Consider the following 12,705-nt stretch of genomic DNA (forward strand, 5'->3'; position numbering starts at 1 on the left):
AACTATCACTGATAATTCTACCTTTGCAAATACTAATTGTGCTCCCATCTCGCCAAAACCATTTTTTCAGAGATAAGTAGGACAGAGAAGGCTTATAACTTGCCCCCACCGGCCAATCTCCATTTGATCGATCAGCTAGACTACCACAAGATAATTACCGGACATTGGTCATCGTTTATTTTTTATTACCACATCTGCTGGCGATCCCGGTGAAACAACTCCAGTCCCGTCCCGATCCCCTGGGAAACTGAAGGGAGCGACAATCAACTGCCACGGATACAAATAATGTCATACACAAGAAAGGGCAGATGCTGATTGACAAAAAGTGAACACACGGTGGTGGAGTTACACAAAGACACAGCAGAAATTTGGAAATGTCATCCCGTCACCCATTCCTTCTCTCCAGAGATGCTGCCTGCCCGCTGAGTTAAAGAGTTCCCACGGTAGACTCACGAGACCCTAAGGTAAACGCACGGGCCACTACGTCAGCAAGATTATCTGGCAGATATATCATTGCCAGAGCATGCTAACAAACATCAGGGCCAGTGGTGAGAGGGTTCCTCCCAGTCAGATCCTTCAAGTACCATTGAAGCCTTACTCCCAGTGTACTCTGCCCTTGGGGTGACTGCTATAGAGAGGAGACAGTTGTTACCCTCTTTGCAGATTGTGGATTTGCAAAGAGGGTCTGGAAAAAGATGCTTCTTCACAGTTCATCCTGAACACCTGTTTAACAAGGACTTTCCGATTAATTGGCTGTTTCCAGAGACATGCTAAGGGATGGACATCAAATGTAGCTGAAAGACCATCAATTCTGTGAAACTCTTTGGTCACAGCAAAACTTATTGGTTGTGTTGCTAATTGGCCCAGTCCACACTCCAGGAATACATGCTGAGGGTCACAGTGAAGCTTGATGCAGCCAATGCGAAGGCTTTCTGGAGAAGGAGTACAGGGTGGCATAGTGATAGTCTTACTGCCTTACAGCGCCAGAGGACCAGATTCGATCCTGACTACTGGTACTGTTTCTATGGAGTTTTTTATGTTTGTCCTGTGACCACGTGGGTTTTCTCCGGGTGCACCGGTTTTCTCCCACACTACAAAGATATCCAGGTTTGTAGGTTAATTGACTTCCGTAAAAATTGTAACTTATCTCTAGCGTGTAGGATAGTTCTAGCGTACGGGGATCACTGGTCGGCACAAACTCAGTGGGCCAACAAGGCTGTTTCAGCTCAGTATCTCTAAACTAAACCAAGCTAAACTAAACTAATAAGGTCCTTCCACTGCTGGACATTGAGCAGGCTGTTCTTTATTTTTCTTCATGCTGTGGTAATAAACAGATTCTAAGCAATTTCTGCCTAAAATCCTCTTGAACTCAGCAAACAGTATATCATTTACTATATCTCTTCATGGCCTTTCATTCTGGCCAGTAAAGAGAAGTAATATTTCTTTGACACTTAAAATAATCCATGACCCAGGAATGACACAGTGGCACCAAGGTTAAAGCTGCTGTCTCACATGTCCAGTGACTGGGTTCAATGCTGACCTCGGTTGCTGTATGTGTGGAGTTTGTATGTTCTACCTATGACCAGATGAGTTTCCTTCAGTTCTCCAATTGCCTCTCACATTTTTGCATTTTTGCATTTCAAAAATATGTGAACAGACCGCTGTAAATTAGCTCCTGTATGTGGAGATGGATAGAATGTGGGAAATTAAAATGTGTTCAGGTAGATTGGTGTAATGGGGCCCAGAGGATGAATTGTGGGATTTAGGAGTGGGTTGGTGGAAATATGTCAGCATGAATCACCTATCAAACCACTGCTCAGCTCACCACTCAGCTACAGTAAATGGTAAGCACTGGTTTATTTAGTTTGTTCTGTGTAAATTTTGTTCATATATTTAATTAATTTCCAAAATGTTTAGAACGATTCAACCACCCACTCAATCTCATTGGCACCAAATTCTAATTATTTCAAAATGTAATTGTTGGAGACTTTAAAAAATAATAAAAAGCTGACGTCAAATATGAATATAAAAGTACTCAACGATTTCGATCTTGCTAAAGTGAAATCAGCTATCTAGGTTGCAGTGCCTGACATTGATATAGAATAACTAATAGTCCAACATATCAGGACATTTGCCAGACAGAGAAGGTCCCACACCAGGAGCTCTCACCGGACAAAGAAGCTGCATCGTCAGTGACTCGAGGACAATGACTTGATGAACTTCTGTAGATCAGTGACATGCAAAACAACTTCTGGAAGCAAATCCATGAATATTTCTTAATAATTTTATTTAGATCCACAATGTATTAAATAATAATATACAGCAAAGAACGGAACATTTACAAACAGTAGAATCTCCCAGTTACAATGATATGTACAATCAGGAGCTCCAGGCCCCTGTCCTTGTATATGAGCAAGTACAGTACAGGTGACAGTGTGTATTTTATTCTGAATGAGGTCTTCTTGTGTTCACACTGAGTTCAGGTTCTCAGGAGTTTCATTCGTGGTTAGTGTCTCCCTCTTGAGTCCTCATTCTGTTCCTGAAATTGAGGAAATCATAAGTCATTTTATGTTGGACTGAGCTCACACTAACTTCAATCTTTTATCATTGGTTTTAATGATGGTAACGACATGACACAAAGCCTCAGTTTACACTTACGTTTGAAGACTCCTCTACTGATACCTCTGTTGACTTGCTTTTCACCTATTTGACAAGAGATATATTTACAATATTTTAGAATCATGTCCATACACAAAGTTTTAATAATTTCAGTTTGTAAATGTGCAACTTGAATCACTTTAAATCTCGGAATACACGGAAGTCACTGGGAATTGCACAATGAACAGTTCGCATTTAAAGTGCAGTGAAGTATTGATATGCTGGGACTCTGAGATCAATTATTACATAATAGAGGTGAGTTATTCCATCAGTTGGTCACGGCTGTGCTGACCTGCGCCTGAACCCCACTCGCCCATTCCCAGAACAGGTAATTATACACTGTTAAATGGCGACTATGTCTGGGATGCTCCCCTAATGAAGCCACCGGATACATCAGTGTACACAACAGGATTGTCCTCAGGAGAAGTGCACTCCCCTTCCTAATTCTATTTCAAAATGAAGCAAAAAAACAAATCCACACTCGAGGTGAAGTTGCCAATCCTCAGCCACTGAATAGAGAATATCCAATAGCATTTGTGGAACAATATTCTCTCTCCTAGATATATATCCCTGGACAATGCCGGGATGGGGTCAGTGGACCCAACACAACAATCCCCCATCAGCCCAACTTCCCCACAGGAATCAAAGATCAGAATCCCTTTATAAATGCATTGAGCTGCCATAAAGTAATTGGCTCTCCCTCCCCTTATTTTAATATAGTTGAACCCAAGCTATTAAATGTCTTTACACAGTCAAGATTATCTGAAAAATGGTCTATTTATACTCACGTTGTCTAGAGACTCGTTCGATGTTTCTGTTGATTTTTCTGTTGATTTGGATTTGTCCTGTTTGGAAATAATGATTATATATTTAGCACGGGACACTAATTGGTAATTTTGAAGTGTGCAGGAACGGTTCTCCAGGCTAGTTCCTGGGATGGTTGTAAGATGAGGAACTGAATAGGCTTAAACCTTTACAAGTGAGAAGAATGAGGTTATTTCCTCACAATGAACATAATTATAAAAATGCATAGCAGGGAAGAGAGAGGGGATGTTTCCACATTCTCAGGAGTCTAAAATGTGGGATTCAGTCTCAAAATAATGGATGGGTCAATTAGGATTGAGGTGAAGAAAAACCCGAGGAGGTGGACCTTTCCAACTCTCTAACCCAGAGAGGCGTGCAGGTTCAGTCATTGAGTTAAGTCAGAACATAAATTGATAGGATTTCTGGCTGTTCATGGAATGAACGCTTACAGTGTTTGTTCATTAAAGTAGTGTTGCGATGGAAGATAATATTCAAAGAACACTCAGTATCCTCCTTTAACAGCTTGGAATAGGCATATTATGAGGTGAAATCATTCCACTTTATTCCGACAGATCAATCTAGGTTTTATACCATAATGTAGTTGAGAATCAAGAGCTAATCGTTCAAAATTAAACTTACGTTTGAAGATTCTTCCAGTGAAGTTTCTTCTGACTTGCTTTCCACCTGTATGAAAACATTAACATTTACAAAATTAGCACAGCACCTACCTGGTCAGTAACATGCACACATAGATTGTTCCCTCCAAATGGTAGACTGGAATATTGAATTATCAATGTGGGATTGTTAATTCTACATTCCCAAGTGTTGATTCAATTAGATAGTATTGGACTGAGGAAGCTCAACTAAAAGTTTCACTTTCTACAGCCCCCCTAACATTCAAAAGAATGCCTGGTAACGTAGTTGTGCAGAGTCATTGGTTATTCTTATGGCAGGTTGAACAGACATCAATTGCCATCTGTTTTAATGAACTTTGATTTCACTCCATGAAGGATTTAACTCATTGACTATAATTGGTATGAGCTAGGCCAGGGTGGGGAACCTTTTCATGTTGGAAGCCCGCATTAAGTTAGCTGTAATCTCATAAGGCCACATCCAAGAAACTTCAATTAGATATAGCATTATTCCATTGAATCTTCTTTTACTCTCTGGTATTTTAAATACATTCATTTTAAGATTAAAATAAAAATAATAAAAGACGAACAAAAACATATTTATAAAAATAAAAGGATTCGTTCTACAAAATTTGGATTCATTCAAAAGGCCGCACTTATTCGCCTAGAAGGTCGCATGCAGCCTTAAGGCCGCAGGTTCCCCACCCCTGAGCTAGGCAGACTGTTGATGCTTATCTCAAGTTCAGTGGAGACCAGACGCATCATGTACTGCATCAAAAATCAGAAACCCTTCCCTACATATCAGTCTGGGACAACACACTATCTCACTCACTATTCTGAATGGAATAGCTAACACTTCATTGCTATTGATTAAGATCAACAAGATAAATAATTGGACAAATACTAATTAATACTCACATGTGCAGATTTCTCCAACGAAGACTCTTTTGATTTGCTTCGAGTCTGTATACAAAAAATATTTACATTTAGGTCTTTAGAACATTACACCAAAGAAATGTTTTGTGAATGATCTCATGTGTTAGAAATCACACTGCCCTAAGTTGTATAACTGTGTGGTTACCTCAATACTGGTTTCACTAGATTCTATTGAGTCACTCTCGCTGTCAATGGTCTTCAGACCTTCACACTCCACATCGACTACAGCAACTTTATCAGCAAAATATTCCACGCGGCTTTTGCAAAACCCTTTCTCCTGTGAAAATAAAGCAAAATGCAGGGAAATTATTGATGACTCCAAGCACAACATTGAATCAGTGATTATGATATAACACAATTCTCAGCTTTTTGTTTATCTGTAGGTATGGTAATTTCTATGAAATAATCTGTGATTATATCTCTTTCTATGATGTTACCTGATACACATGTAGGTATAAATGCTTTAAAATATAACTCTGGACTTACAGCAATCTTTTTAGGGCGGAAGGTGCAACTGGAATCATCAAATTCCTGTCCAGAATTCTTGGAGCAGACGGTTTCTTTCACAGTGAATGTTAAATCCACGTTGTATGACAGCTTACCCGTGCGATAGGTCTGATGAAAAGAAAATAGTGTATTGATAAGACTTATATCTGGTGTTATTACAATGGTCTGATGAAGCTTAGAACTACCCAGGCCTTTTCTTCAGCAGATGATTACATTGGCGCTGCCAGCATCAACACCCATAATGAGCAGGAGACTTAATTTGTCAAAAAGGTAAATTTACAACCTTTATTCCAAAACATTTGTCTAGTCCAAAATGTCCAGTTAAGTACAGATTTTGGATTTAAATTCTTGATCTGATATGCATTGAAACCTGCTAATATCGAGCTCATGTTTAGTAATTAAACTCTTATGTTTATATATTATCTTATCTGAGTACACACCTAATCCAATTAAAGAAGATAGACACAAAACCTGGAGTAACTCTCAGCGGAACAGGCAGCAGAGAAGGAATGAGTGTCCTCAGGGTATCGACCCGAAACGTAATTTATTCCTTCTCTCTAGTGATTCCTGTCCCACTGAGTTACTCCAGCTTGTTGTGTCTATCTTTGGTTTAAATCAGCATCTGCAGTTCTTTCTTACATACCTAATCTAATTAAACAGGGTGAGGTTATTCAACCCCTCGGTTCAATACTGGCACCCAACAGAACAATCCCAGCCTATTCTATCCATCACATGCCCATCAGTTCCCCTTTGATGCTTTCTGTCATTAATTTACTCGAGGCACAAGTTAAAGGAGACAACTAGCTTGCACATTCCTACAGAGCCGAGTCTGTGAAACACAATTAGACCAGGGGACACTTACAGTTGTTACACCTCTTCTGGTGATCGCACACAGGTTGGTGATCTCGGTGATTTCATTCAGTTTTGCAACTGAGGCTCTCAGAGCATCCTTGGTGCTTGGCACTCCTGCAGAGAGAGAAGGAAAGTTGTAGAAATCATTCCAACAAAGAGCAGCGAATACTTTTTACACATTGGTGAATTATCGCTGACTGAAGATCATTACCAGTAACTCGTTACTTTCTGAGGCCCTCCCTCTCCCCAGTACCTACCTGAGCAGTGGAGGATCTGCACGGCAGCGATGGCGAGGAGGAAGGATTTCATTCTGTCTTGTGTAAGATCAGCCGGATGGGTTCTCAGAGTAAAGTTGCTGCTTCTCTCTCTCGATCTGCCTTCACTTTGCTGCCTTCGGTCTTTATACCCTGCACCTCCACCACATTCAAACACTGACTCATGTTTGCTCAGCTTGTTGGTCGTGGGCGCCGGAATCAGATGAAAGGTGGGCTCCATTTATGGACAGAGCTTCCTCCCCACGTCAGCATCATGTTTAGATTCTGTGGCAGAGGCATGATATCAGATTTTAATCTCAGAATATAAAATAATAAATTCACCGAAGAGAAGAAACAATCAACTCTAATTTGTACAAATTTATCTGCAGTGCACTGCCAATGCCCCAGGAATGTACTGGAATTTCCAGAATACTGCTGCAGGAAACATGAGCAATGTCAGCAAAACCATGGAGCTGGTCACTGGAGGTGGCAAAACCATGGAGCTGGTCAGAAAACGAGGTGGAGTACCCACCCCAGACTATGTCAATGGGGCTGAAGTGGAGATGATCAAGGGGTTCAAATTCCTAGGCATTGATATCATCAACAATTTGTTCTGAGCAACCACATTGAAGCGACCGCCAGAGGACACACCAGTAAGGACCATCAACATATTTCAAATAAATACTTAATAATTCTAACATATGCACCATAGAAACCATTATATCAGGATGCATCACAACTTGACCCCAGTTCTGCCCAAGACCACAAGAAATTGCAGGGATTTCAGAGTGTGGCCAATTACAATACTCATTGGCTCATTGACTCCATGTACAGCAAACATAATCAAGAACCAACTCAGCGGGATCGCCTTGATGTTCCTGCTGCATAGCTCGCTGGGATCCTCTTGACATGCCGCTCACCAGGATCCTGGAGTAACTAAGAAGAAGGATCTGAAGAAGGGTCCCAACCCGAAACATCGTCTATGCCTGTTCTTCAAAAATACTACCTGACCCACTGTTACTCCAGCATTTTGGATCTTTCCTCGGTAAAACAACATCTTCTGTTCCTTGTTTCTACATTCTTCCCCATTGTTATCAAACTCTGGAACAGATCTCCCATATGCTGGGGATGAATTTACACTCTTCCAATCTACCTCATTGTGCAACTTGCATTTTTTTAAACCCACGCTTTCTCTGTAGCTGTAACACTATATTCTGCACTCTGTTTATTTTCTCTTTTACATTACCTCTTATATATTGTTCAAGAGCCTGAAGGTTGTTGGGAAGAAGCCATTCTCGAACTGGGAAGTTTCCAGACTCCTATACCTTCTTCCCGATTATGTGACAATAATAAATTAATTCCAAGGACTGTGTTTCAGGTGGCTGAGACTGAGAGGATTCAGGGTCAATATTTAGACCAAAAATAGACACAAAGTGTTGGAATAACTCAACGGGTCAGACAGCATCTCTGCAGAAAATGGATGGATGACGTTTCTTCCTACTGGGGAAGGGTCTTGAATCAAATTGTCATCCATCCTTTTTCTCCTTTAACCTGCTGAGTTATTCCAGCACCTTGTGTCTATCTTTGATATAAATCAGCACCTGCATTCTTCCACTCCACCACAGACTCTGGTGGCGCCAGAGGACAGGAGATGTACAGTTTCCCAAAACAAACTTAGTAGTTTTGAGCCAGTAATTCCAACCGCAGTGATGCGGAGCTACAGAAGCAAGACCAGCGACAAAATTATTAACCATTCAGATGTATTTCTAAAGGAAATTCAGCAGAGGTTTTCAAATTGCTTTTGACCAATGTTTGAGATATTTCATGGGGCAGTGTGGTCGAAGTGGTGTACATGAACGTTCAAAGGGTGCTTGGTAAAATGCCTGAAGCAAACTTATCATCCCAAATGAAGCCATGGAATAAATGGACAGAAAGAGTGTGGATACAGATAGAGGCTGAGAATCTGAAGGGGAGGAATTGAAAAGCTGTGTCGAGGCACAAATGGGTAACATTTTGAAAAAGTGTGCACAAAACGTTGTGCACACTTCCCAGTCCATCACCGGCTCTGAGCTTCGGCACTGACCTCCCCGCCATCGAAGGGATTTACCGAAATCGTTGCCTCAAAAAGGCAGCCAGCATAATCTGAGACCCACACCACCCTGGTCTCACAGTCCTTTCACCCCTGCCATCGGGAAGAAGATACAGGAGCCTGAAAACTGTAAGGTCCAGGTTCAGGGACAGCTTCTTCCCAACAGCTATTCGGAAATTAACGCTACAACCTCAAATCATCTGAATAGACTATTATTGTTATTATTGCACTATTATTGGGTTTTATTGTGTGTGTACGTATGTGTGCGTCTGCAACAGAGAGATGAAGGAAACAATTGTACAAGTACAGAGCTAATCTTCCAGATATTTCAGTTCTCTGTCTCGCTCTCTCTCTGACATCTCCATCATCACCACTTTTGTATAAGCCTGAGGAACAGCACAACATTTTCTCACCCGGCCTTCCTGACTCAGCATTGAGGCCAATATTTTCAGACCATAAGCAATTCCAACATGTTTCATCCAGATTCCCTATACCCCCCTACATTCCTCTGGTAAATTCAATCAGTATACGTCCCAATTACTCAACTTTCATTTCTTCTGTTGCTTTGCTTGCTCTCATGCAATTATCTCTTATCTTGTGCTCTCAAACTTATTTTCCTTTAATCCCTTCTGGCTTTCACTCCATCCATGTCCCTTCCTTCCTTCTGCCTTCCCCTTTCCCCTAGATCTGTGTCTGAGAAGTTGTTTTTCCTCTGACTCTCCAGAGAAATTATCTGACTATCTCTGAATCATTAGTGGGTGATGCCCCCACCTAGCCCACAGCCCGTGGTCTGACCTAACCCTGCTCTCTCCCATTCAGATAGAGTTAGAGAGTCTGAAAGAGCGATAGTGTGATTCAATGATTCAAAAATTAATTGGAGCTGATAACTAGGGTGAAACAAATATTGAGGCTCTGGATACAGCGGTCCTTCTTGATAACTGATTGAATCCTTCAGGTGTGAGGTGCTCTGAAAGCAGCCGTACCTGGCGTAGGTGTGTCTCCTCCATCATGGTGTTCACACAAGCCACATTCCTGTTCATCACTGCAGTTGTACAGGGCCCTGGTGAGACCACACCTATTGTTTGCAGTTTTGGTCACCAAATTTGAGGAAGGACATTCTTGCTAATGAGGGAGTGCAGCGTAAGTTCACGAGGTTAATTCCCAGGATGAACGGGTCTGTCATATGTTGATCGAATGGAGTGACTGGGCTTGTATACACTGGAATTTAGAAGGATGTGAGGGGATCTTATTGAAACATATTAATTATTAAGGGCTTGGATATGCTAGAAACATGCTCCCGGTGTTGGGGTGTCCAGAACCAGGGGCCACAGTTTAAGAATGTATTGCTGACTGTGTGAGCAGTTGCTATCACTGGAAGACAATTATCTTGTTGCCAATCATAACTTGCATCCTCAACATAAACTATTGGAATTGGATAGGCAGCTGTTTCTGATGAAATGCATGGCCCAACAATGCATGTTCACCAAGAATTCAAAAGCTAACATTGCTTGTAATAAAGCTATCCTTTGATCGTTATCTGTATGGGTCAGTATAAGTTTAGTACAGTGAAGAGCTTTGTTGCTTTTTTCTTCCAAAGACGGATTGGGCGAAGATTTGAGCTTGTCCCTGCAAATTGTCCAGAGTCCCAAATGTTTCTCCCATCTGTGATAAATGCCTATCTCAAAACGTTACTATAGTACACTCTTTTGTCTCTTGCATAAAACTTCAAAAATTCTGGTATGAAATTTTTGGAATTTTTACAAAACTATTTGAAATAAAATTGAAGCCCAATACAGAACTGATTATCTTTGGATCAATGGAAGACGGATGTAAGCTGACTTCATTTCAAAAATGTCTACTTAATTATGGCTTAATAACGGCAAAAAAACATACTTAAATTCTGGAAAAATGCACCCACACCGACGCTCAAAATGTGGATTTCAAACATGTCGGAAATGTTACACCTTGAAGATATGAGATTCCTCCTATCAGGCAAATCAGACCAATTCTTAAAGATTTGGTCTCCATTTATCGACTTATTACAAGTATGTGGTGCAACACAACCTTAGAAATTAATTGTGTCATAACCAGGCGAAGGGTGGGTATAGATACGAAGGAGGCATATCCCTTTCAATTTCTCTCTTTTTTTCCCCCTTTCTCTTTCTCTCTCCTCTATTCTTTCTCTATCTGCTTATTTCACATCACCTTCTTCTTTCCTTTTTCGAGCTATATAATATTCTCTATCTCTATATTTCTTGCTCTTCTTACTCTTTTTTTCTACTTAAATTTAAAATAAGAAGTACATGAAATGTAATATGTTATTTATGTCTTATATTATTGTACATCACTTCTAATAAAAATATTTATTAAAAAATAAAAAAATAAATAAATAATTGTCCAGAGTCCACAATCCTGGCAACACAAATGTATCGGAGCCGACAGGATGAAATATAGGGTTCAGGAGTGGGTTGGTGGAGCGATGCCAGCATGAATCACCTCTCAGACCACTGCCCAGCTCACCACACAGCTAAATGGTTTATTTAGTTTGTTTTGTTGACTTAAGTGAATACATTTAATTAATTCCTAAAATGTTTCAAACGATTCTACCACCCACACATAATAATGTAAACTAACTAACTAATAAATTACAGTGGCTAATTAACCCATCGACCTGCGCATCTTTGGGATGTGGGAGGAATCTGGAGCACCCAGGTTAAACCCAAGCAGTCACAGGCAAACATACAAATTCCACATAGATAGCACTGGAAGTCAGGATTAAACTGCAACTGTGTGGCAGCAGCTCTACCCACTGCACCATTGTACATTGTTGAAGTATTCACCCCCTGTGCATTCACGGAAGAAGAGAGAAAAAACTGAAGCTGCTAAATTAAGGCAGATGCTCATTTCAATAATATCTAATCCCTAATTACACTCCCACTCATTTCTTTGGCCCCAAAAATCTCATTCATTCAAAACATAATTGTTGGAGATTTTAAACTAAATAAATACCTAATGTCAAATATGAACATCAAACAACGAAAAGATTTCAATCTTGCTGCAAGTGAAATAAGTTATCCAGGAAGCAGTGCCTAACGTCAAACTAAAGCAGCAAATGGACCAACACTGTAGGCAGTGGACCAGTTAAAAAAAGTCCCATGTCAGGAGTCCCACACCAGGCAATCCCACTGGAAAATTGAGCTGCACTATCAAGGACAGACAGGTTGATGCAAAAGCAATGACTGGATGAACTCCTCTAGATCACTGACATGCAAAACAACTCACAAAGAAAATAGATTTATAGAGTCATAGAGTGATGGAGTGTGGAAACAGGCCCTTTGGCCCAACTTGCCCACACCGGCCAACATGTCCCAGCTACACTACTCCCACCTACCTGCATTTATTCCATATATGTTCAAACCTGTCTTATCCATGTACCTGCCTAACTGTATATTAAATATTGGGATCGTCCCTGCATCAACTACCTCCTCTGGCAGCTTGGTCCATACTTCCATATAACCATATAACAATTACAGCACGGAAACAGGCCATCTCGACCCTTCTAGTCCGTGCCGAACACGTATTCTCCCCTAGTCCCCTATACCTGCGCTCAGACCATAACCCTCCATTCATTTCCTGTCCATATAACTATCCAATTTATTTTTAAATGATAAAAACGAACCTGCCTCCACCACCTTCACTGGAAGCTCATTCCACACAGCCACCACTCTCTGAGTAAAGAAGTTCCCCCTCATGTTACCCCTAAACTTCTGTACCTTAATTCTCAAGTCATGTCACCTTGTTTGAATCTTCCCTACTCTCAGTGGGAAAAGCTTATCCACGTCAACTCTGTCTATCCCTCTCATCATTTTAAAGAACTCTATCAAGTCCCCCCTTAACCTTCTGCGCTCCAAAGAATAAAGACCTAACATGTTCAACCCTTTCTCTGTAACTTAGTTGCTGAAACCCAGGCAAC

General features: G+C 40.8%; 2 protein-coding genes across 3 annotated transcripts in view; both read right to left on the reverse strand.

Moving 5' to 3' along the window:
• The window catches only part of LOC129698989 (secreted phosphoprotein 24-like), a 52,786-nt gene that overhangs the window by 23,846 nt on the left and 16,235 nt on the right, over positions 1-12,705 (reverse strand). The gene's annotated exons all lie outside the window — the stretch shown is intronic.
• On the reverse strand, positions 2,269-6,768 carry LOC129698991 (secreted phosphoprotein 24-like). The gene is made up of 9 exons (XM_055638542.1): positions 6,647-6,768; positions 6,400-6,503; positions 5,517-5,645; positions 5,176-5,307; positions 5,013-5,057; positions 4,102-4,146; positions 3,447-3,503; positions 2,659-2,703; positions 2,269-2,539 (listed from the first exon to the last, which is right to left on the reverse strand). Exons 1-9 carry the CDS (start codon positions 6,696-6,698, stop codon positions 2,507-2,509), a joined length of 642 nt encoding a protein of 213 aa, XP_055494517.1. The 5' UTR covers positions 6,699-6,768; the 3' UTR covers positions 2,269-2,506.

This window comes from Leucoraja erinacea, chromosome 7 (assembly GCF_028641065.1).
Source record: "Leucoraja erinacea ecotype New England chromosome 7, Leri_hhj_1, whole genome shotgun sequence".
In the NCBI taxonomy this organism is placed as follows: Eukaryota; Metazoa; Chordata; class Chondrichthyes; order Rajiformes; family Rajidae; genus Leucoraja; species Leucoraja erinaceus.